Source organism: Entelurus aequoreus, linkage group LG24, assembly GCF_033978785.1.
Source record: "Entelurus aequoreus isolate RoL-2023_Sb linkage group LG24, RoL_Eaeq_v1.1, whole genome shotgun sequence".
Lineage (NCBI taxonomy): Eukaryota > Metazoa > Chordata > Actinopteri > Syngnathiformes > Syngnathidae > Entelurus > Entelurus aequoreus.
In genome coordinates this window covers 38115629-38142912 of record NC_084754.1, presented here as the reverse complement: position 1 = coordinate 38142912, position 27284 = coordinate 38115629, and the positions used below count along the sequence as shown (strand labels likewise).

The 27284-nt window shown below is 39.0% G+C and overlaps 1 protein-coding gene across 1 annotated transcript in view; it reads right to left on the bottom strand.

Annotated features, from left to right (window-relative positions):
- The window catches only part of LOC133641709 (A disintegrin and metalloproteinase with thrombospondin motifs 20), a 409743-nt gene that overhangs the window by 142803 nt on the left and 239656 nt on the right, over positions 1-27284 (bottom strand). Inside the window, exons 16-17 of the mRNA XM_062035652.1 lie at positions 21127-21222; positions 5197-5363 (exon numbers count right to left, since the gene is read on the bottom strand). Of these exons, the coding sequence (XP_061891636.1) occupies positions 5197-5363; positions 21127-21222 (263 nt within the window). The remainder of the gene's footprint in view (positions 1-5196; positions 5364-21126; positions 21223-27284) is intronic.

The window sequence follows — 27284 nt, the reverse complement described above, 5'->3', positions numbered from 1 at the left end:
TTTAGCAGAAGTGTAGATAGAACATGTTAAAACAGAAAATAAGCAGATATTAACAGTAAATGAACAAGTGGATTAATAATCATTTTTTACAGTTTGTCCCTCATAATGTTGACAAAATAATAGGTAGATAAATGACACAATATGATACTGCATACGTCAGTAGACTAATTAGGAAGTTGTTGTTTTTTTTTTACTAATAAAAGACAATTTGTTCACTATTTTAATTAAGGACAAATATGTTGTCCGATTGCAATAATAAACATATGTTTAATGTACCGCAACATTTTTTGTTTAATTAAAGCCAATAATGCCATTTTTTGTGGTCCCTTTATTTAGAAAAGCATCGAAAAGTATCGAAATACATATTGGTACCGGGACAACCATAGTGTTGTGTACAAATGATCAAAAACTAATGTCAGTCTCTCAATAGTACAACAGAATCTCGATTTATGAGTCCCTCATTGTACAAACCTTACCTTTTGCATTATTATATATAATACTATTATTGTCAGAATTGTATAGAAGTTATCACACATTGAGTTCAGCTCGCCCGGCGAGAAGACAAAAGCTGTCTTTCATCTTATCAGCAAAAGGCTTGTAAAACTCCACTGTGTGCGATGGGATGCGACATGGAGGTGTCGGTTTCTTTGATCTATTGACAGCCACAGCAAGACCTTGTCCTGATCCGAGATCTACAAAGCGGAGAGGGAGCAGACCTGACGCAGCTCCAGACACCTTTTCGTTGAACTGTTTATGACCGAGTGCAACAGCTGTTTACGACCCCCCTCCCGTTAGAAACAGCTGCAGCTATGTAATCAGAAAAGGCCCAAATAAAAGAGGAGGCGTGCAACTCCCTCGTCAGAGCGTGGTGGGAGACTGTGCGAAGTTGCAGCCCAGAGGTTTATCCTCATTAGCTAAATTGAATCCTGTCTCTGTTTGATTTCTTTGCTTCTTGTCTTGTCTAATAGATGTCATCGGTGTTTGAACCTGACAATTATGTGTTGTCTACCTTGTACTTTTTGATGTCATTGCCTGAAATAAACAAAAACAGTGAAATGTATTTCTTGTAAAGTGTATAAAAAGGAGTATGGAAGCTGGACAAATAAGATGCCAAAAACCAACCACTTTCATGTGGTATTGGACAGAAAGGAGGACTTTTTTTCTCCTCCATTAGAAAATGTGGACGTTATCATCACTACTGTCTGATTCCAATCAATGCAAGTCATCAGAATCAGGTAATACACCAACTTATATTCTTGTCTTCATGAAAGAAAGGAATCTATATGTGTTAAACATGCTTGTATTATCATTAAACACCTTTAACTTGTTAACAAAAACCTCTCTTTCATAAATAAATACATATAAATTATGTACAGTCGTGGTCAAAAGTTTACATACACATAATGTCATGGCTGTCTTGAGTTTCCAATCATTTCTACAACTCTTATTTTTTTGTGATTGAGTGATTGGAGCACATACTTGTTGGTCACAAAAAACATTCATGAAGTTTGGTTCTTTTATGAATTTATTATGGGTCTACTGAACATGTGAGCAAATGTGCTGGGTCAAAAGTATACATACAGCAATGTTAATATTTGCTTACATGTCCCTTGGCAAGTTTCACTGCAATAAGGCGCTTTTGGTAGCCATCCACAAGCTTCTGGTTGAATTTTTGACCACTCCTCTTGACAAAATTGGTGTAGTTCAGCTAAATGTGTTGGTTTTCTGACGTGGACTTGTTTCTTCAGCATTGTCCACACGTTTAAGTCAGGACTTTGGGAAGGCCATTCTAAAACCTTCATTCTAGCCTGATTTAGCCATTCATTTACCACTTTTGATGTCTGTTTGGGGTCATTGTCCTGTTGGTCACACCCAACTGTGCCCAAAACCCAACCTCCGGGGTGATGATTTTAGCTTGTCCTGAAGAAATTGGAGGTAATCCTCCTTTTTCATTGTCCCATTTACTCTCTGTAAAGCACCAGTTCCATTGGCAGCAAAACAGGCCCAGAGCATAATACTACCACCACTATGCTTGACGGTAGGTCTGGTGTTCCTGGGTTTGAAGGCCTCACCTTTTCTCCTCCAAACTTTTTCTGGGTATTGTGGCCAAACAGCTCCATTTTTGAATCATCTGACATCACATGGACAAAGATAAGACCTTCTGGAGGACATATTAACATTGCTGTGTGTATACTTTTGACCCTGCAGATTTGGTCTCAATTTCAGTAGACCCATAAATAAATTCATAAAAGAACCAAACTTCATGAATGTTTTTTGTGACCAACAAGTATGTGCTCCAATCACTCTATCACAAAAAAATAAGAGTTGTATAAATGATTGGAAACTCAAGTCAGCCATGACATTATGTTCTTTACAAGTGTATGTAAACTTTTGCCTACGCCTGTGTATGAATGACGTAGATCCCCTTGACTTGGTCAATTGAAAAGTAGCTCGCCTGCTCTAAAGAAAGAAATGGACAAGTGGTCCAGGAGGTACCCACAGCGTTGTCGAGTCAGCTCCCCCACCCCCATAGAGGAAAATAAAACACTGTACTTTAACCAAGTGCACTGCAAAAACTGAAGTCTAAGTAAGATTAAATATCTCAAATAAGGGTGCTATTTGCTAATTTTCTGTCTGATAAGATAATTCTTCTCACTAAGCAGATTTTATGTTAGAGTGTTTTACTTGTTTTAAGTGTTTTGGTCCTAAATGATCTCAGTAAGATATTACAGCTTGTTGCTGAGATTTGATGACCTATATTGAGTAAAACATGCTTGAAACTAGAATATCAACTGTTGCAAAGCTGTGTCATCAACACTCACAAGTATAAAACTACTTTTTTAAAGTAATCATTTCTTATTTCAAGCATGAAAACAAAATCATGATTTTGACACAATTGTGTCTCATAATTAAAACAGATGACAGCCAAATTGACTTTGCTGTTTTATTTTCAATGAAACAATAGAAAATATGTACCGTATTTTTCGGAGTATAAGTCGCATCGGCCGAAAATGCATAATAAAGAAGGAAAAAAACATATATAAGTCGCACTGGAGTATAAGTCACATTTTTTGGGGAAATTTATTTGATAAAACCCAACACCAAGAATAGACAGTTGAAAGGCAATTTAAAATAAACAAAGAATAGTGAACAACAGGCTGAATAAGTGTACGTTATATGAGGCATAAATAACCAACTGAGAACGTGCCTGGTATGTTAACGTAACATATTATGGTAAGAGTCATTCAAATAACTATAACATATAGAACATGCTATACGTTTACCAAACAATCTGTCACTCCTAATCGCTAAATCCCATGAAATCGTATACGTCTAGTCTCTTACGTGAATGAGATAAATAATATTATTTTTTAATAATTTACGGTAACGTGTTAATAATTTCACACATAAGTCGCTCCTGAGTATAAGTCTCACCCCCGGCCAAACTATGAAAAAAACTGCGATTTATAGTCCGAAAAATACGTACTCTTAGAGTAGTACAGTTGGCACAGTACAGTAAACTGACAGTTAATATTTAAACATTTAACATGTGACATTTCAAACAATTTTGAACAGAAATAGTTCATGCACATTCAGATAAATTCCTCAAAATTACAATTAAAAAATTTTTGTCCGGGGGCCGGGCTGTATATACCGTATTTCCTTGAATAGCCGCAGGGGAGTTAATTAATTTAAAACCTCCTGTCACTCCTGCGTTTACCGGAAACCGGCGGGATGGCCGTGCATGCGGTAATTATTTTAAAACCTCTTCTCACTCCGGCGTTTACCAAAAGGAATCCATAAAATTTAGGCGTGCGCTTTGAGTGTGATGTAAGCATACCATCATGAAAAGCACATTTAATAAAAAAAAACGTTATTATGGTCTTACCTGTACTTATAAATGGAGTCCATTTGCAGCTCCTTCTGACCAAAAGCATCGATAACTTGTTTATAGAAGTCTTCATTATTTTCTTTTTTCCGTTTTAAAAGTCTGTCTCGATGGAGATATTCCTTTAATTATTACCTCCTGCTTCCATTGAAAGTCCAGTTTAGAAAACTGTTTTATTTTAGATACCGGTATGTAATCCTCCTTGTTAAAAAAAAATAAATGTGTGTTCACTTCTTCTGCAGTACCGGAAGTCGCAAGAAGGATCACTAGCGCGGCAGCGCCCTCTACCACCAGGAGGCGGGAGTCATTTAATGACTTATACAGTATTTCACACACGCAGCTACGGTATATTAATAAAACATAGATGCTTACTGTTCTCTTTAACATACTGTGCCGGTATTCAATAGCTTGGACCTTAAATCCTACTGAATAGCTCTTTATCTTTTTTCCTTTGTGCGATTGTAAACTACTGAAAGCAGCTTCCTCCATTTTGAAAATGAGGACAGATGCGTCACTCGTGACGTAACGAATTTGACCCGGTGGAAGTTCTAGCCATATGCTAAATATTTTGCGAAACGAGTTTGACCCGGTGAAAATTATAGACATGCGATAATAAAATTAATATTTTGCAAAACGAATTTGATCCGGCTTCAATAATAAACCGGCGATAAGGCCAAGCATGCGTTAATTATTTTGAGAAACGAGTTTGACCCGGCAGTAATTCTAGACGTGCGAATACTATATTCCCTGCGCCAATTCAAGGAAATACGGTATGCGCACTAATTAAACTGAAAGAGCACGCACTTGGCGCGATGATGTCATGTTATCCATGGAAAAATGCATTTTTAGACCATATGATTAGCCTGAGCGGCTAGGAGACCCGAGAGTAACAAGCGGTTGCCTTGTTGCCTTTCCATTAAGAACAATAAATTAGTTTTTAGTATAAGTTTGCTGGTTTCAAGAAATGTAATGCCGAGCGCATATCATTATGTCAAGATAATGGCACTAGCATTTACTTCATTTAAGAATATTTTTCAACATATTGAGCAAAAAGGTCTCATATTTGTTTTTTCTACCAAGAAAAGTGCACTTGTTATTAGTGAGAATATACTTATTTTAAGGTATTTTGGGGTTCATTGAGGTTAGCTAATTTTACTGGTTTTGGAAAGTCTTGACAAGCCGAATTTTCTTGTTCTATTGGCAGATAATTTTGCTTAGTTCAAGTAAAATACCCCTCATTTTTGTATTTTTTTTTCTTGTTTTTGAACACTGACTTTTTGCAGTGCATGCATTGGAGAGTCAGTCACCTGCAGAACGAGCTCCTCCTCGATGCGCTCGGTGCAATTGATGCGCTCCACTTTGGTGTCGGAGCCGCTGTACTCGATGACCGTCCCCTTGAAGGTGATCTCCCTTTTGAACATGGCCACCACAAAGTTCCCGTTCAGCAGGAAGTTGGACTGGCCGTCAGATAATGCTACGAGGGGAAAAAAAACAATCAGTTTCAGCAAAAGATTTTCTGATGTTTTTTCTGGGATGTTAAGTGCTTCAGGCGCTGTGCTACTTAAACAGTAGTTGTGTTGCCAACTTATTGTTGTGGACAAAACCGCCGGCGGTCATACATAGCATTTATTTGGAGATAGAAGTGCGTGACTTTCTGACGGGCGCCGGAGTGCAAACACCACACGCACGCACAAATAACACCCGTGCTTCACCGCTGCCAGCACACAAACGCAACAACACACCATCTTTTTCCTGCTGGTTGGTTCCAAGAGGCATGCCGCTAATTACAGCGTCTTTGTGCCAAAATACTGTGTTCACTTTGTTTACATTCGTGTTTGCACGTTGTTGGACCACGAGCTAGTTATGGTTTTTAGTCCAGAGACGATTGTGGGGTTTGGACGCGGAGCCACAAAGAGAGCTTTGCAAGAGTGCAGCCACACACCAAGAGGAAAACATTAGCATATAAAGACCGTATGGGCTTTATATGCATTTTATTCATCTTTTTTGCTTTTTTAACTTAATATTCATTGGAATTTAATAAACTCAGTGGCCTAGTGGTTTGAGTGTCCGCCCTAAGATCGGTAGGTTGTGAGTCCAAACCCCGGCCGAGTCATACCAAAGACTATAAAAGTGGGACCCATTACCTTCCTGCTTGGCACTCAGCATCAAGGGTTGGAATTGGGGGTTAAATCACCAAAAATGATTCCCGGGCGCGCAATGTTGGGTTAGTTACTGAAAACCAGTAACCAGTTACAGTTACTAGTTACTTTATCTCAAAAGTAACTCAGTTACTAAAACTCAGATTCTTACACCAAAAATTAATGCGTTACTGTGAAAAGTAACTATTCAGTTACTTATACACTACCGTTCAAAAGTTTGGGGTCACATTGAAATGTCCTTATTTTTGAAGGAAAAGCACTGTACTTTTCAATGAAGATAACTTGAAACTAGTCTTAACTTTAAAGAAATACACTCTGTACATTGCTAATGTGGTAAATGACTATTCTAGCTGCAAATGTCTGGTTTTTGGTGCAATATCTACATAGGTGTATAGAGGCCCATTTCCAGCAACTATCACTCCAGTGATACAATGTGTTTGCTCATTGGCTCAGAAGGCTAATTGATGATTAGAAAACCCTTGTGCAATCATGTTCACACATCTGAAAACAGTTTAGCTCGTTACAGAAGCTACAAAACTGACCTTCCTTTGAGCAGATTGAGTTTCTGGAGCATCACATTTGTGGAGTCAATTAAACGCTCAAAATGGCCAGAAAAAGAGAACTTTCAACTGAAACTCGACAGTCTATTCTTGTTCTTAGAAATGAAGGCTATTCAATGCGAGAAATTGCGTGACCCCAAACTTTTGAACGGTAGTGTATATATTTTTTAATTTTTATTGTTTTTAAGGCTACCATTAATGCCCTTTTAGCCTTCATTTCAGTACTGTTATTTCACTGGAGAATAATACAATCTGTTGATCAACTTGACATGCATTTGCATCACTGAACTCTGCTAAGCAACGTGGTCTACATACAACACACAAAGGCAAAGATATGTTTCAAAAGGCTGATTTATTTCAGGCCAGAACAAATTGACAAAACTATTTTAAATAGCTGCAACATAACATACATAAGTAAGAAACAGCATAATAACAACATAGCTGTAAACCAAAGAAGGCACACACTACATACACAAAGCCTAACCAGGTGTTTTTTTCTCTCAAGGAATTCTGAAATAAAATCATGTCTGAAGCCCAAAACATTCTACACATTTCCCCAGTTTTAGTTTAGAGATAAGGAAAGATTGGCCTGGCCCACTAGCATCCCTCTTTATGTTTGTGAACTCTATAGTCTATACATTTAGAGTGATGTGACAATCAAACACTCTAGAAGACCACAGTCGGTCGACCATTTTAAGAAGGGACTAAAAACCCACCTTTTTAGCACAGCTTTTATCTAATTTCTCTGCCTTCTTGTTTTTAAATGCACTGCTTGCTTATCTGATTTTTATCCAGTGCTTTCATGCTTTTATTTCTATTTTTATCTATGTTTCTGTTGTGTGTCATGATTTCATTTATATTTAAAAATTTTTATTATATATTCTTACATTCTATTTTTTATTTTTATACTTTGTAGCACTTTGAGATTTTAACAAACGTAAAGTGTGTTACAATTGCAATTAATTATTATTATTATTATTAGAAGTCTAGAATGAAAGAGTAACAGTATATAAGAGAATTGACAGAGTGTGTGTACCTTCAGTGCGCAGTGCCTCGTTAAAATCCAGCCGCTGGTAAAGTGTGTCTCTCTTTACTAGCTTCGTCGAAGCACGTTGCTTTTGTAGCTGTTTCAGCAGATTTGAATTGCTAGGGTAGGATCTTTGACCCAAGACACAACTTACATTCAACTAAAAAGTTATTTTCTTTGTGGTCGACAAAAGAAAAGTATTGAGAATATCTCCATGTTAAGAAACTCGGCTTCGGGCTTCGCCATGATGTCTTGTTAGTAAACACAGACACGCCCTCCCACACACACACACACACACACATGCACACAAACAGCGCGCGGCGCGCCTCTTTCTTGTCGCCTCTTCCGCAGCGCTGCAATAAAACACACTCAAATCTTCTCAGTTTCTAGCCGATACTAGATAAAAAAAATAACGTACAATAACGTAAAATAACGCAGTAACGCATCATGTAGTAACGGTAACTGAGTTACTGAATATAAAAAATAACGCGTTAGATTACTATTTACCGCCGAAAGTAACGCCGTCCCAACACTGCGGGCGGGGCACCGCTGCTGCCCACTGCTCCCCTCACCTCCCAGGGGGTGAACATGGGATGGGTCAAATGCAGAGGACACATTTAACCACACCTAGTGTGTGTGTGACAATCATTGGTACTTTTAACTAGAACAAAAAAATATACACACTTGTAGGTGTCTAAACTTAAAAACAGGGGGAAAAAAAGGTATAGTTGTTTTTTTTAAAAATAAGAATACTTTGATTCCTTCAGGAAAATAACAATTCCAGCAGCAGTGTACAGAATTGAGATCGAATTTAAAAAGTAAATAGTGGGGGTATAAATGGAAATAAAATAGAAAATATAACAATAAGAATAAAAATAAAAAGCAACAATAAGAATAAAAATATAACAGTAAAAATAAGAATACAACAAGATAAACTATGCAGTAGTGACCATGTTATGAAAATGTATTGCACTGTTTTTTGTTGCAGTTTATTTCAGTATTGTTATTGTTTTGCATCCCCTGTGATAAGTGGGCGACTTGTCCAGGGTGTACCCCGCCTTCCGCCCGATTGTAGCTGAGATAGGCTCCAGCCCCCCCGAAGGGCATAAGCGGTAGAAAATGGATGGATGGATGGATGGATGGATGGATGGATGGATGGATGGATGGATGGATGGATCCCCTGTCATCCTCGCCCCCACCCCCAACCCCCAGAGAGGAGTTGTACAGTCTGATGGCATGTGGGACAAAAGAGTTTTTTAGTCTATGAGTCCTGCACTTGGGATGAAGCAGTCTAGAACTGAACAGGCTCCTCTGGCTACTGACAACGGTATGCAGAGGGTGATGCTCACTAGTTTTTCCACAGTCCTCTTCTCTGCCACCGTCACCAGTGAGGCCAGTTTTATTCCGATCGTAGAGCCTAGAGATCGTCAAGGTTTTAGTATAGAATCGCGGTACTAATTAATCAAAAACGGTACTTGTGGAGGGGGGCGTGGTCGGCGCGCCTCCTGCGGAAGGGAGTGTGTATGGCCAGGCTTCGAAGCCCAAGCTGACAGGTGAGCGGATTGCCCAGCTGAGGCTGGTTGTCTAATCACCTGTCTCCTTTATCAGCAGCGTCCGAGGCCATTAGGGGGGGAGGAGAGCAGACGCACGAGCGAGCAGGAGGCCGCGAGCAAGACAGCCCTGAGCTTAAAATAAAAAATAAAGGACTTTTCGTTGAACCCTGGACTGTGGGTCCTACCGATTCTGTCAGACCACAGAGAGCCCACGCACGCAGAGACATTTACAGTACTACACTCTGTTTGAAAAGTACCGGTTCCCCATATTTTTTTTTTTTTTTTTTTTTTTTAAACGGGCATGACGGTTAAACGGATCAAATAAAATGAGGATTCCTGCTAGTACCGTAATCTCCGCCCTAGAGTTGTACGGTATACCAGTACCGGTATTGTATCGCGGTACTAATGAATCAAAATGGTACTATACTCTGTTTGAAAAGTACTCGGGCATGACGGAGCGTCGTCACATCGTGACATTGCTGGTTTTACGAGCAGAGGAGCATGTTCGGCAGCGCACACACACAGAGTACTTACAAACAGACACAGTGTGTAGACAGAAAAGAGAGAATGGACGCATTTTGCTTAAAAAGTAAAGATAAAGGTGAAGTTATAACACTGAAACGCCCTCAGGAAGAGGTGCTTTAAGACATGGCTAGCTAGCTAGCGGCTAACAGCCATCCGCTGTCGGCAGTGTTTTAGCTACTTCTAAATCACTAATCCTTGTCTCCATGGCGACAAATAAAGTGAGTTTCTTACAAGTACGAGGAATAGCTAAACAAGCTGGAGGATACGATAGCTAACCGCTAACAGCAAGCTAGCACCCTGAATGTAAACAAATGCTATGGGTAGATCTAGACCTGACAACCACTCTAATGATACCAAGTACAAGAGTGTCGATACTACTATGATTACATCAATATTTATTCCTTTTTTCAAAATTCATATTATGTTTATAAACTCAGAAAATACATCCCTGGACACATGAGGACTTTGAATATGACTAATGTATGATCCTGTAACTACTTGGTATCGGATTGATACCCAAATGTGTGGTATCATCCAAAACTAATGTAAAGGATCCAAACAACAGAAGAATAAATTATTATTACATTTTAACAGAAATGTAGATACGACATGTTAAAAGAGAAAGTAAGCAGATATTAACAGTAAATGAACAAGTAGATTAATAATTCATTTTCTACCGCTTGTCCTTAATAATGTTGACAAAATAATAGGTAGATAAATGACACAAAATGTTACTGCATACGTCAGCAGACTAATTAGGAGCCTTTGTTTGTTTACTTACTACTAAAAGACAAGTTGTCTAGTATGTTCACTATTTTATTTAAGGAAAAACTTGCAATAACAAACATATGTTTAATGTACCCTAAGATTTTTTGTTGAAATAAAGCCAATAAGGCCATTTTTTGTGGTCCCCTTTATTTAGAAAAGTATTGAAATAATTTTGGTACCGGTACCAAAATATTGGTATCGGGACAACACTACATTAGACTCTTTGTGGGAATTGCACTTATGCCATCATAACATTTCTATGTTTTGAATAACATTTGTATTTGTTACCCAAGTGCAAAAATGAAGTGATACAGTACAAGTTATTATATTATATTATATAGGATAATAACACAGAAACACCTTTTAAAAACAACAAAACATGTATCAGACATTATAGTAAATTCACTTACTACTAACAGACAAGTTGTCTAGTATGTTCACTATTTTATTTAAGGATTAAATTGCAATAAGAAACATGTGTTTAATGTACCCTAAGATTTTTTGTTAAAATAAAGCCAATATTGCAATTTTTTTGTGGTCACCCTTAATTAGAAAAGTACCGAAAAGTATCGAAATACATTTAGGTACCGGTACTAAAATATTGGTATCGGGACAACAATAGTGAGTTGTATTTTTCATGCACTTATTTTGGCTGTATTTATCTGACACAGGTGGAAAGCCGGTCCTTGGAAATAAAGCCTACAATAAACTAGGCTGACCATATTCTGAAATCCCAAAAAGAGGACACATATATGCGTGCCAAGGCCGGGACTAGGTGAAAATTTGCCAATGATACTCCAACTTGCTTTATAAATAATATATTTATTTAAATAAAGCATTTGTTATCCTCTGTTGACAGCAGTGTTGGCGCAAGGAATTTTCTAAATGGGGTCCCAGGGACCCCATCAAGTCATAAAAATGGGGTCCCACAGTAAATTTTTGGGGTCCCAATTTTTTGTAAGCGTTTTGAAAACAAATGATAAACGTATGCATTATCCTGTTGTATCTCACATTCTATATTGTGTTTTGGAAAAAGGTTGTCATAAACGTTACTTAATTCATTAAAAAAAATAATACAAAAGAAAAAATGTGTATACATATGTAAATGTATTCAGTTGTAAACATTCATTCACTTTCTTCTTTCCTTCATGGATCTAAACTTTACCGCTGCTGGTAGTTTTTTCTATGTTTTTATTTCATAAGTTGTAGGTGTATTTATTTCAGTATAAAAGTGTAAAAAGTGTTTTGCTTGGGTCATGAAATGATGATAACGGTGTGCCAGGGCATACATGCATTTCATATTTAACGCTTAAATCTCTGGAGTCTACGTCAACTTCAGATCTATCCCTCATTTCAAAATGTTTTAGTATTTTTTTTATGCTTTTTTTTTGTTTGTCTGTTTTCCGCCCTTTTTTGTCAAACATAACCAGGTTTTTTTATGGCAAACAGACAAAATATGCAAAATCTTCCACCAAAAATATTTGTCAAAGTGGTATATTTGATGTGAAGTAATCGGAACGTTGGATAAGTCAATAATTCATAATAACATTGATTTTGATTCAATATTATGTTTTGAGCAATGACAGTTTGAAAGAAAAAAAAAAAACAGCTTTGTTTTATTAGTCAACATTGCAACTTTTTCTAAATTACATTTCACCTTTAAGCTTTTTTATTTCACTTTTGTTATGTTTTTAATTATTTTAATAGTATTTTTAGAATGTGAAAAACATTAGCTGTGGGCCGCAAATGGCCTCCGGGGCACACTTTTGACACCCCAGCTATAGATAATAATAAATTAAATCTGATAAATCTATGGATAAAAAACAGAGCCTGGCGACGCATACGTGTTTATCATAACTCTCTCGCTCTCTCTGTCTCTGCCCCTCCCTCACCAATGCTGCTGCGTGCACACACCTTCACAATTTGTTTTGTTTTAACCCCTTCTTAACCCTGAACGTTAGGGGTGTAACGGTAAGTGTATTTGTATTGAACCGTTTCGGTAAGGGGGTTCGGTTCGGTTCGGAGGTGTACCGAACGAGTTTCCACACGAACATAGACAGGTAAAGTAGACGCCTAAGCTAAAGTCGTAACAAGCTGCTCCGCTTCCTTCTGCCTGTCTCTGTCAGTACTCTACACAGCACCCAGCATTGTCCCACCCACACAACCATCCGATTGGTTACAAACAGAGCGGTAACAGCCAATCAGCAGGGCGTATTCAGAGCAGTAACAGCCAATCAGCAGTGCGAATTCAGAGCGCATGTAGTCAGTGCTTAGCGTTTAGCAGGTAAGCATCAGGCAGCGGACTCTCCCCAAATTATAATAAACACCTCCCAGTCAACTACTAGTAACATCACTATGAGCCCATTGATGTTCTAGAAATATAAACTGCAGCTTAGCTCGCTCGCAGTCCTGGCTTGAGGTGAAAGCTAATTCGCTTTTAGCGTAACTTTAGCTCATTTTGCCGTGTGTTTGTGTGTGCGTGTGTGTGTTACGGACAGCAAAGCCCTGTCTGTCTGTTATTTCACTTTACCATTTTCTGTGTTGATTGAGCTGTGTTGAAGCAGCAAAAAAGGACATTATGTTAAATGAAGAGTTTCTGTCTCTGATAGTTGATATAATAATGTAACTGCATCATTAACTCCATAGTGTTCAGGGATGAATAGTCTCTCCTATTGCTATTGTACTATTTTTTTCAGCTATAGTTACATTAATCATTAGTAATGCAGCAGCCTAGTTTTGAATGGCAGGGTCCCTGCTATCACATGTTGATAAAAATATAACATTTACATAATAAAAATCAACTAAAGGTTTCCCAAATGCTGTAATAAATTAAGCATGATGAGTTGACTTGAAACTGTTTAATGTTGCACTTTTTATATGTAGAAGAAAAGTTTTGTCATTTTATTTAATCTGAGCAACAACTCGAGGCAGTTTAATGTGGATTAACGTGGGCAGAATTATTATAGTGTTCCCAATGTTAAAAGGATAAAGCCATTGTTTACAAATTTGGTAAATAAATAACAAAAACATTTATATTTTGTTGTTTTCTTACTGTACCGAAAATGAACCGAACCGTGACCTCTTAACCGAGGTATGTACCGAACCGAAATGTTTGTGTACCGTTACACCCCTAATTGCTAGCATAGCACATTTTCTCTTTTATGGCTGTCGTCCAACTTTTTATCTGTTTGAGTTTTATTTGACTTTTGAGGCAGATTTTCTCCCTCCTCTAGCAGCTCGGCCGCCTGCACATTTAATCAGCTGGGGGCAAACGTGACATGTCAGTGCAAATAGCCACCATGTGTTTGTCCGCCATATGTTTCCCCCACTGGAGGAGGAGGAGGAGGAGGAGGAAAAGAAAACTTGAACCTCGCTGCAAGCCAAATGTCTTCATTTTCTGGTTCTGTGCTGGGATATCTACTTTCACCCACATGTGTCTAATTAGCACCTAACGCCGCCTCATTTATCTTTCTGAGAGAGTGTGTATGTGTGTGTGTGTGTGTGTGTGTGTGTGTGTGTGTGTGTGTGTGTGTGTGTGTGTGTGCTTTCCTGAGCTGGCCGTTATTGGCAAAAGCAGCCATGCTTCCTTCACAGGCACTCAGCACAAGTGACACTTTGGCAACAGTTGATGTCTCCTTCACTTGACAGCTTGTCTCCTCGGCTGCATGGGTCACCACCACTTGATGCTCGTGTGAGGAGGTACATGACATGCCACGCTAACCGCCCCGGGAGCTGGTGTAAACATACCGGCCTGCGCACACTTATGGGGGAAGACTCAGATATCCATCCGTCCATCTTCTTCCGCTTAACCGAGGTCGGGTCGCGGGGGCGGCAGCCTAAGCAGGGAAGCCCAGACTTCCCTCTCCCCCCAGCCACTTCGTCCAGCTCCTACCGGGCGATCCCGAGGCGTTCCCAGGCCAGCCGGGAGACATAGTCCTCCCAACGTGTCCAGATGTGTCTTAGGCCCCTTATACACTAAGATTATCCAGGGTAAATCCCACCTAACCTTATCCTTGTCCATACACACACACAACGGTCATTTAGGACCCCCCCTGCCTCCTTCCGTCAGCCGACGCAACGAGATCTAATAAGCATGCACGGAAAATAGCCAAGTCATAGTCACCTCCAGTGTTGCTTTGTGTGCAAGTTCTTAAATGTAACTTATCTGAACAATATCCAGTGTTGTGGTATTTCAATTAACTGATAGTCCAGTGTGCTGTGTGTGCGAGTGGGGGCCCGGGGTGGACCGCTCGCCTGTGCATCGGTTGGGGACATCTCTGCGCTGCTGACCCATCTACGCTCGGGATGGTCTCCTGCTGGCCCCACTATGGACTGGACTCTCACTATTATGTTAGATCCACTATGGACTGGACACTCACTATTATGTTAGATTCACTATGGACTGGACTCTCACTATTATGTTAGATCCACTATGGACTGGACTCTCACTATTATGTTAGATCCACTATGGACTGGACTCTCACACTATTATGTTAGATCCACTATGGACTGGACACTCACTATTATGTTAGATCCACTATGGACTGGACTCTCACACTATTATGTTAGATCCACTATGGACTGGACACTCACTATTATGTTAGATTCACTATGGACTGGACTCTCACTATTATGTTAGATCCACTATGGACTGGACTCTCACTATTATGTTAGATCCACTATGGACTGGACTCTCACACTATTATGTTAGATCCACTATGGACTGGACTCTCACTATTATGTTAGATCCACTATGGACTGGACTCTCACTATTATGTTAGATCCACTATGGACTGGACTCTCACACTATTATGTTAGATCCACTATGGACTGGACTCTCACTATTATGTTAGATCCACTATGGACTGGACTCTCACTATTATGTTAGATCCACTATGGACTGGACTCTCACTATTATGTTAGATCCACTATGGACTGGACTCTCACACTATTATGTTAGATCCACTATGGACTGGACTCTCACTATTATGTTAGATCCACTATGGACTGGACTCTCACTATTATGTTAGATCCACTATGGACTGGACTCTCACTATTATGTTAGATCCACTGTGGACTGGACTCTCACACAATTATGTTAGATCCACTATCGACTGGACTCTCACTATTATGTTAGATCCACTATGGACTGGACTCTCACTATTATGTTAGATCCATAATGTCTCTACTGAGAGCGGCCCATTCTTTCACAAATGTTTGTAGAAGCAGTCTCCATGCCTAAGTGCTTAATGTTATACACCTGTGGCCGGGCCAAGTGATTAGGACACCTGATTCTCATCATTTGGATGGCCAAATAATTTTGGCAATATAGTGTATATATATATATTAGTCTTTTTGTTTTATTTTGGGTACAATTTCAGTATGAACCTAAAATTCAATGCACCTTTTAATGGTGAACTTAATTTGAACTCCTCTAAGCTTTGGAACATCCAACTGTTTCACTCCTTTTTTGCATAAGTTGTTGATTTCTATTTTCACAAAAAGGCAAACAATATGATCGCTGTTCCCAGATGTGTGATAACTATCGTATTTGCACGATGTTTGTCTAGTAATTGGATCTCTTCAATACGTGGCGGTTCGCAAATACAAACTAGATGCAGCCAGCACGCCGCACGATGCCGTGCATTGTCCCACCTCGCCAGGTGGGGGGCGCTGTTCTGCCAGAGTCGCATAAAAAGAGAATATAGCCAAGTAGACAACAGGCACCAAGTGTGCGGATGTGCCCGGAAGCGTGCAATTGCTGTCATTTTGACGTTAGTTTTCCTGACGACAAACCCCAAAATAGCACGCCTAAATATAGATCTACACATATTCCAGCTCATAAACCTACAATAAAACATGCTTTGATTTTGTGTAAATGTAATTTTGCAGTCGTATTTGACGCTCTCTGCTGCTGTTGGTGACCTGCAGGCACCCGACAGCACATTAAAAATACACAGAATATACACTCATGCACATGGTCACGTTTCATCAAACATAATTAACATTGTTGCCCTAGGGTAAACTGGGTAACACGTGGCACACTGACAGAGCTTAACCTATTGTTACTTTAACAATCTACAAGGTTAATATAGGTCGCTTCTCTTTCTTCCCCTCCATTGTTCTTTCTTTTGTATCTCCAGTTATCATTACGTATATGTATTGTTGCATTTGAACAACTTTATTGTTGATAATAGAGGTAATTATTGTTATTGTTCATTATCAATAGTGCTATTTCTATTGGTATTTGTATTGCTCCATTTGTAGTGTAATAATGCTCATTGTCATTTCTGTATTATTATTTATTTCGCTAACTGCTTATTTGCTATCACTTTTACCATCATATTTGTACATATCCTATTTGCTGATGTTGCTCTATTGTTGTTGTTGTTGTTATTGTTGTTGTGTTTGCTGTCGTTGTTTTTGTCTCTCTGTCTTATCCCTCTCTTGTCCCCACAATTTCCCCCTCTGTCTTCCTTTTTTTTCTCTTTCCAACCCCCTCCTGCTCCGGCCCGGCTGCACCAAATGATAATATAAATAGTAGTGGGGAGTTGGGACCCTGGAGGGCAACTGCTGCTATGAAGCGCTGCCAGCTGTCCATCACCCCGAGGGGAAACAAACGGTAGTGAAGGCGTGGGGTGGGGGAGGGGTGTGTGTGTGTGTATGTGCCCATTGTCTTGGGTGTGATGATGTAATGTTCATAGACTGAGGCCGATCTGCATGCAAGCAAAAGTTCAACTCCAGGTGTCGTTGAGGAGGGAGGGAGGTCAAAAGCGTCCATTATTGAGGTGTCCTCCGGGGTGTTTTCAGCAACAGTCTGTTGCTGTTGTTCACAGCGTCAAGGACATTCGAGGGAGTCAAATCGTAGATTAGGATGTTTGTTTTCCGCGAGCAGACAGTACAATGACTTGTCTGTTCTATTCGTCCATGCTGGCTGCTCTCATATTCAATTTTTCTTTTCAGCAAGCTTCTCCATGATGTGATCCATCTAGCGATTCAGTTCAGAAATCGCCACAGTCTGTGATCCCACAGCCCGGCCCAAACCTTTTATTGCGACGAACAGCCTTTGGGCTCCTTGAGTGGCTGCCATCGTCTTACGAATTTGACGATACACCAGAGCAATGCCCAATATTACAACTGCTCTTTCTTTTTTTAACATGCCAAGTGCATAGGTGCACTTTTGTACTTATTTTCCATATTCCTACACAATAACTCAGATATGGTAACACTGGCAAGCAGTAGAGAATATGCTTAAAGAATGGCGAGGCGTGCGGGCGTTAAAATGTAGGTCACCCTATGGGAGATAAGGGCACCAATGTTATAATGCATTTATTTTTACGAATATTTTCGTGAACGACCGATAAAGTGTCAGTCCCTCTCTCACTCACTTAGTCTTACTCGCTCTCAGAATCAGAATGAGAATAGTTTTTATTGCCATTGTTTGAGAACGGGTTCACAAATTAGGAATTTTTCTTGGTGCAATCGTGCAACATAAAACACATATAACACAGAATACAATAACATCTCTTTGTTTTTGTCTTGTCTACACTTTTTTTTAAGCCTCTTTCTTTGCGCTGTTCTCCAAATCTAAACATCAGACATGGAAATGATCAGCTGGACTCTCGACTCAATTGACAAAATCATTTCGACGAGGAAAAGAGGTTCTGGGGAGCCTGGCTGCCCTGATGGAACCACTGCTGCGGGGTACGTGAGAGATTCCTGGGATAAATGGAGAATCCTGTGCCTCTCAGTCCTTTCCATCGGGATGTGGAAGACATCTACCTATTTGGAACCGTGATCGCGGGGCACCCGCTGATTGGGCTGGGCATTGCTCTGGTGTATCGTAAAATTCGTAAGACGATGGCAGCCACTCAAGGGGCCCAAAGGCTGTTCGTCGCAATGGAAGGTTTGGGCCGGACTGTGGCATCACAGACTGGGGCGATTTCTGAACTGAATCGCTAGATGGATCACATCATGGAAAAGCTGGTAAGGGAAAAATTGGATATGAGGGCCAGCATGGACGAATAGAACAGACAAGCCATTGTAATGTCTGCTCGCGGAAAAGCAAAAATCCTAATCTACGATTTGACTCCCTCGAATGGCCTTGACACTCCGACAACAGGAGCAGGCTGTTCTGAAAACATCCCCAAAGACACCTCAATGATGGACGCTTTTGACCTCCCTCCCTCCTCAACGACACCTGGAGTCGAACTTTTGCTTGCATGCAGAACGGCTCCAGGCCTATGAACATGAACACTACATCAACACACCCAAGAAAATGGGCATATACACACACACACACCCTCCCCCACCCCATGCTTTCACCACCACTTGATTCCCCTTCGGAGTTATGGACTGTTCCTGTTCTGTAAACCTGTACACTGTTTGTTTGTCTAATCTTGAACGGGTTTGTGCTGAAAACTAAGTTCCGTTGTACTTGTGCAATGACAATAAAGTCCTATTATAGGTAATAAAATGAGCTGATAACATGAGTCCATTGTCTTTCGGTCGACCCTGGTGGTTGGATGACTGTTGCTTGTGAAACTACTTAAATTGAAATGCAGGAGCCTGCTTTTCAAATGTTAATATTGCCGACAATCACACTAAATTAATCATAGCTGCCAAAATCGTGATCACGATTAAAATTTGATTATTTGTGCAGCCCTACTTTATTTTAGGACAACTAAAGCGTAAAGAATGTAGCAGTGACACTCTGGTTTGGAAGAGCTGTCAAATATGTTATAAGGTAAATATGGTCTAAATAACTGTTGTCGTAATATTATGTTTATACTTGAATTACAGTAAGAAATACTAAAACATTCCTGTACAGTTAAAAGTGTTATGATGTCCACAGCTTGACTGTAGAAAGGGTTATTTTCTTATTACTTAAATTATTATTTCTATGTCCATTTATTTTCTAAAGATTGTATTTATTTTTTTAATTCCCGAACATTTGACACAATTCTTGAGAGTTAAAAAAATACTGTATATATTCCACCTTAAAGTTATTAAAATAAACAATAAAAGAAAGGCAAACATCTCCGAATTCAAAGAGAGGCAATAAAAACCTGCAAACATTTTAACTAATTTTAATGATGAATTTACTATCATGTCTGATACATGTTTTATTGTTTTTAAACGGTGTTTCTGTGTTATTATACACAGCAGTAACTTGTACTGTATCACTTCATTTTTGCACTTGGGTAACAAATACAAATGTATAATATTCAAAACATAGAAATGTTATGATGGCATGAGTGCAATTCCCCAAGGAGTCTAATGTAGTGTCCTGATACCAATATTGTGGTACCGGTACCAATTTTATTTTGATACTTTTCAATACTTTTCTAAATAATAGGGGACCACAAAAAATGGCATCATTGGCTTTATTTTAACAACAAATCTTAGGGTACATTAAACATATGTTTCTTTTTGCAACTTTGTACTTAAATAAAATAGTGAACATACTCAACAATTTGTCTGTTAGTAGTAAGTAAACAAACAAAGGCTTCTAATTAGTCTGCTGACATATGCAGGAACATATTGTGTCATTTATCATTATATTATTTTGTCAACATTATTAAGGACAAGCGGTAGAAAATGAATTATTAATCTACTTGTTCATTTACTGTTAATACCTGCTTACTTTCTCTTTTAATATGTTCTATCTACACTTCTGTTAAAATGTAATAATCACTTATTCTTCTGTTGTTTGGATGCTTTACATTAGTTTTGGATGATACCACACATTTGGGTATCAATCGGATACCAAGTAGTTACAGGATCATACATTGGTCATATTCAAAGTCCTCATGTGTCCAGGGACGTATTTCCTGAGTTTATAAACAAAATTTAAAAAAATTAAAAATTAAAGAAAATGTTGTGATGCCAAAAACTATCGACGTAATCATAGTAGTATCGACTCGACACGGTCCTGTACTTGGTATCATTACAGGGTACATCAGGTGTAGATCCTCCCATGACTGTGTCTGCTTGTAAGTACTCTGTGTGTGTGTGTGCTGCTGAACATGCTCCTCTGCTCGTAAAACCAGCAATGTCATGACGACGGGGGTGAGGTGGACCGGTACTTTTCAGAGGCGGTAAAGTACCAAATATGATTCATTAGTATCGCGGTACTGTACTAATACCGGTATACCGTACAACCCTAGTTTAATGGTAGTTTTGTTAAGGTAAAATTGATTGAACGTCCAACTGGAATGTATTGTGTTTGACTTATGAGTAATAACTCTAGTAAGTATTTACCAGATCATCATCAATATCGCCTCTGGAAGTAAAGCCACTTACATCAATCAATCAATCAACCAATCAAAGTTTATGTATATAGCCCTAAATCAGGAGTGTCTCAAAGGGCTGCACATCTGCATGCCATTAAAATACAATTTGTTTGCTTGTCCAATTACAACTTTTTGGGTCAGAAATACAGGACTGCATGTCTTCAGCCCAGACAACTGAACTTGATCATCTTCATAAAGGAGGATTTATTACATGTCTAATGTTTAATCTGCTTTTAATAAATTGGCAAACGAGGACCTCTGCTTAAGTTTTGGATCAGTCCTTCCAAGAGAACCTGACACCGGGGGGGTGGGGGGGAAACAACCCAAACCACATCCTCGCTCAGACTCACCGAGGTAGTTGTCATCTTCTGGCTTTCCGGAGTAGCTGACCTGCTTTATATCAATGTTGGTGGCTCCGGCTGGGATGCGGACCACTGTGTTGTAGCCTGAGGAAGAAAAACAGAGAGGTGGGCTGAGAAAAAACAAAAAAAAAACGTTGACGTTTGACAGTCTGCAAAGACATCAGACACGTCTTAATCCTGCTTAACCAGGTGTCCTTGTTCAACTTTGGAAAAATACAACAACAAAAAACGTCTCTCTCAGTCAAAAGCTTGGAAACCCTTTTCCTTTGTTCAAGTTCTTGCTTGGGAACACTTGTCTTTCTTGGTATTTTTCGGACCATAGGGCGCCCCGGATTAAAAGGCGCACTGCCGATGAGCGGGTCTAGTCAGGTCTATTTTCATACAAAAGGTGCACCGGATTATAAGGCGCATTAAAGGAGTCATATTATAATTATTTTCTAAATGTAAAAGACTTCCCTGTGGTGTACATAACATGTACACTGCAAAAAACTTACTTAGATTTCAGTTTTTGCAGTGTGTATATTGTAGCGTCCCGGAAGAATTAGTGCTGCAAGGGGTTCTGGGTATTTGTTCTGTTGTGTTTATGTTGTGTTACGGTGCGGATGTTCTCCCGAAATGTGTTTGTCATTCTTGTTTGGTGTGGGTTCACAGTGTGGCGCATATTTGTAACAGTGTTAAAGTTGTTTATACGGTCACCCTCAGTGTGACCTGTATGGCTGTTGACCAAGTATGATTCGCATTCACTTGTGTGTGTGAAAAGCCAAAGATATTATGTGACTGGGCTGGCACGCAAAGGCAGTGCCTTTAAGGTTTATTGGCGCTCTGTACTTCTCCCTACGTCCGTGTACACAGCGGCGTTTTAAAAAGTCATACGTTTTACTTTTTGAAACCGATACCGAACATTTCCGATATTACATTTTAAAGCATTTATCGGCCGATAATAGACCGATATTATCGGACATCTCTAGTTACGGGTTTAAGAGCGCCTAGGGTACACTGCAAAAACTGAAATCTAAGTAAGATTAAATATCTCAAATAAGGGTGATATTTGCTTATTTTCTGTCTGATAAGATAATTCTTCTCACTAAGCAGATTTTATGTTAGAGTGTTTGACTTGTTTTAAGGGTTTTGGTCCTAAATGATCTCAGTAAGATATTACAGCTTGTTGCTGAGATTTGATGACCTATATTGAGTAAAACATGCTTGAAACTAGAATATCAACTGTTGCAAAGCTGTGTCATCAACACTCACAAGTATAAAACTACTTTTTTAAAGTAATAATTTCTTACTTCAAGCATGACGGAAAAAAATCATGATGCCAAGCGCATATCATTATGTCAAGATAATGGCACTAGCATTTACTTAATTTAAGAATATTTTTCAACATATTTAGCAAAAAGGTCTAATTTTTTTTTTCTACCAAGAAAAGTGCACTTGTTATTAGTGAGAATATACTTATTTTAAGATATTTTGGGTTCATTGAGGTTAGCTAATTTTACTTGTTTTGGAAAGTCTTGACAAGCCGAATTTTCTTCTTCTTTTGGCAGATAATTTAGCTTAGTTCAAATAAAATACCCCTAATTTTTGTATTTTTTTTCTTGTTTTTGAACACTGACTTTTTGCAGTGTAATGGTGGTTCTTCGGTCAAAATGTTGCATAGATCAGTGTTTTTCAACCACTGTGCCGCGGTTAGTGTGCCGTGATATACAGTCTGGTGTGCCGTGGGAGAATATGTAATTTTACCTATTTGGGTTAAAAATATTTTTTTCAAACCAGTAATAATAATCTGCAAATGTGTCTGTGCTGTTTAGAGCTAAGCAGAGTAACCGTGTAGTACTCTTCCATACCAGTAGGTGGCAGCAAGTAGCTAATTGCTTTGTAGATGTCGGGAACATGGTTTGTCGTGATCACAATATGCAGACGACAGCCTGCAGGTCAAAATGTATCTAATGCTTAAACCAAAAATAAACAAAAGGCGAGTGCCGCTAAGAAAAAGCATTGACGCTTAGGGATGGCTATGCAAAACGAAACTAAAACTGAACTGGTTGCAAAGTAAACAAAAACGGAATGCTGGACGACAGTAAAGACTTACAGTGTGTGGAGCAGACGGCGTCCACAAAGTACATCCAAACATGACATGACAATCAACAATATCCCCGCAAAGAAGGATAGCGACAACTTAAATAGCCTTGATTGCTAAAACAAAACAGGTGCGGGGAATAGTGCTCAAGGAAGACATGAAACTGCTACAGGAAAATACTATGGCGTCACATTAGTACCAAAAATCCAAGCGCGTAAAAACTGTTATCGCGCGCTGATTCTCCACTTCGTGCGCGCGCGCGACACCCTTTTGCGCGCGCGTGGTGCCTTTCTGCGCGCGCGCGGTGCCTTTCTGCGCGCGCGCGGTGCCTTTCTGCGCGCGCGCGGTCTCGGTCTGTGCGCTGTCATGTTTCATTTTGGTACTTTGGGGGCGGGCATGCTTAGACCGCCCCTTCTTTCTGATTGGCTTTGAAAAAAAAAAGAAAAAAAAAAAAAAAAAAAAAGAAAAATACAACTTCAAGTAGGTTGTAAAAAAAGGCAGATGAAGTGAAACTATAGCAATGCTTTTCTTTACACTCTCTCCTGCACACAGATACTCATGTTATGAGAAGTATATATTTTCAAAAATATTAACATTAATTGTTGATATTTTAAACATCTTTCAGATTACATTGCTCGAATTCAAAAACCACTTTACTACACAATTATTAGGCCCAATGTGCAAGATTATTCTATTAGTATTAGTTATTTTTATGTTTTATCATATCTTAGCTTATTTTTATGTTTTATCATATCTTAGCCTATTTTTATATGGTCTTATTATATTTATATTTCAGTTTTTATTGTATTTTACTTTATTTTATAGTTTTTCATATTGTAGTTTATTTTTATGTTTGATTATATCTTATCTTATTTCATATTATTTTTGGACTTTTACCTGATGTGTATTTTAATTATTTTTAATCCATTTATTTGATCATCTAGTGTTTCCTCAAAGAGCCCTCTGGATCTCCACGTCCAGAGGGTTCCTGTGATTGGCTATTGTCATTGTGTTGTTATTATTATTGTTGTTGTTGTTGTTGTTGTTTTTTATGTACATGTTTGACTTTGTCTTCATGGGGTGTGGGAGTTATTTCTCATTTTGTTTTTAACTATGTAAAGCACTTTGAGCTGCATTTTAAATGTATAAAAAGTGCTTTATAAATAAAAATGTATTATTATTATTTTTAGTAATAGTACCCTTACAATCACTCCAAACCAGTTCAATAACTTACCTCTTTTTCAGCCAACATTTTTTTATCCACTTCTTCCAATGACCCGCCCTGCTATATTTCTGATTGCTCAAAGCCAATCAGAAAGAAGGGTACCAAAGTACCAAAATGAAATATGACAGCGCACAGACCGAGACAGCGCGCACGCAGAAAGGCACCGCACATACTGTACATATACATTCACTGTAAAAACATACATATACACATACTGTACATATACACTCACTGTACAAACACACACATACACATACTACACATACATTCACTGTACAAACACACATACATATACTGTACATATACATTCACTGTACAAACACACATATACACATACTGTACATATACATTCACTGTTCAAACACACATACTGTATACACATACTGTACATATACATTCGCTGTACACACATATACACATACTGTACATATACATTCACTGTACAAGCACACATACACATACTGTACATATACAAGTACATATGCACACATACACTCATGCACATAATCACGTTTCATCAAACATATATTAACGTTGTTGCCCTAGGGAAAACTGGGTATAACACATGGCACACTGACAAAGCTTAACCTATTGTTACTATAACAATCTACAAGGTTAAGGTTGCTTCTCTTTCTTCCCCTCCATTTTTCTGCATTCTTTCGTATCTCAAGTTATCATTACGTATATGTATTGTTGCATTTGAACAATTGTATTGTTGAAAATAAAGGTAAAGTACTGGTATTGTTTATTATCAATAGCACTATTTCTATTGGTATTCATATTGCTCCATTTTTAGTGTAATAATGCTCAGTTCTGTATTTTTTTTAAAATTTTCGCTAACTGCTTATTTGCTATTACTTTTACCATCATATTTGTACATGTCGTATTTGCTGATGTTGCTCTGTTGTTGTTGTTGTTGTGTTTGCTGTTGTTGTTTTTGTCTCTCTGTCTAATCCCCCTCTTGTCCCCACAATTCCCCCCCCTGTCTTCCCTTTTCTCTCTTTCTATCCCCTCCTGCTCCGGCCCGGCTGCACCAAATGATAATATAAATACATTTAATAAAGTCAAAATACAAGTAAGGCAACAAAAGAAGTATCCTACACTTCTCTTTTGTAAAGTAAATCTGAACAGCCGATATGGGCATCTACATCTGCTATATGATTTGCCCGAGAAGCTGGGCAGGACATTATAAAAAAAGAAAAAAAAGAAAAAAAAAAAGAAAGGCACCGCGCGCGCGCAGAAAGGCACCACGCGCGCGCAAAAGGGTGTCGCGCGCGCGCACGAAGTGGAGAATCAGCGCGCGATAACAGTTTTTACGCGCTTGGATTTTTGGTACTAATGTGACGCCATAAAATACCAACAAAACATGAAAAGCCACCAAAATAGGAGCGCAAGACAAGAACTAAGACACCACACACAGGAAGACACCAAAAAACTCCAAATAAGTCACGGCGTGATGTGACAGTACTTAGAGACAAGTATAGTGATGCATGGTTGGTTATGGTTTAAATTCATATTCAACAATTGCGACTACGACTTTTTATTGTCAATATCGAGTTCTAATTTTTTTATGATTTCTGCTGGTGGTGTGCCTTCGGATTTTTTCAATGAAAAAAGTGTGCCTTTGCTCAAAAAAGGTTGAAAAACACTGGCATAGATGATGTTTTACAGATCATCTTCAAGTCGCTTTCTGACAGCCGCTTCAGGATGTGTGGGCGGTCTTATTTACGTGGCTCACCTTCGACAGCGTTCTCTCCCCGTCATCTTTGTTGTAGCGGTGTAGCGTGCAAAGACGGGTGTGGAAGAAGTGTCAAAAGATGGAGCTAACTGTTTTAATGACATTCAGACTAGGGCTGGGCGACATACTTGCCAACCCTCCCGAATTTTCCCGGGAGACTCCCGAATTTCAGTGCCTCTGCCGAAAATCTCCCGGGACAACCATTCTCTTGAATTTCTCCCGATTTCCAGCCGGACAACTATATTGGGGGCGTGCCTTAAAGGCACTGCCTTTAGCGTCGTCTCTCACCTGAAAAGGAGACTATTAGATATGTCTCCTTTATCCATAGGTTTATCTATAACCCATAAAGTAGGCAGGCACGGAGCTATTTCTCAGCGTGTGTTTATTCCAGCCGGCACGTTAATACATTGACGCACAACATCCAGATTCCCATCATGCATTGCTTCAAAACTACAGCAAGTAGTAATGTCCACAATTTCCAGCCGGACAAACAATATTGGGGCCGTGCCTTAAAGGTACTGCCTTTAGCGTCCTCTCACCTGAAAAGGAGACTATTATATATGTCTCCGTTATCCATAGGTTCATCTATAACCCATAACACGGTGGCCGAGTGGATATAGTCACTCATGAACAGTCAGAGAAGCACAAGGCGGTGGCAACGCAGTATTATGGGCCACCTTGCAAGCAACATCCCGTTGTCATTTGCGGATGTTTTCAACAAATCCTTGAAGGATATGTTCCCGGATTCAGAGATCGCTCGCCAGTACTCAAATGGCAGAACAAAGGCTACTCAAATAGTGAAAGGTAAGTGTTATTTTTATATATATATATATATATATATATATATATATATATATATATATATATATATATATATATATATATATGTCTTAGATTATCCAAAAAATAGTGCTCAATACCGTGGTAGAGCGTAATATGTATGTGTGGGAAAAAATCACAAGACTATTTCATCTCTACAGGCCTGTTTCATGAGGGGTTTCCTCAATCCTCAGGAGATTGAGGAAACCCCTCATGAAACAGGCCTGTAGAGATGAAATAGTCTTGTGATTTTTTCCCACACATACATACATATATATATATAT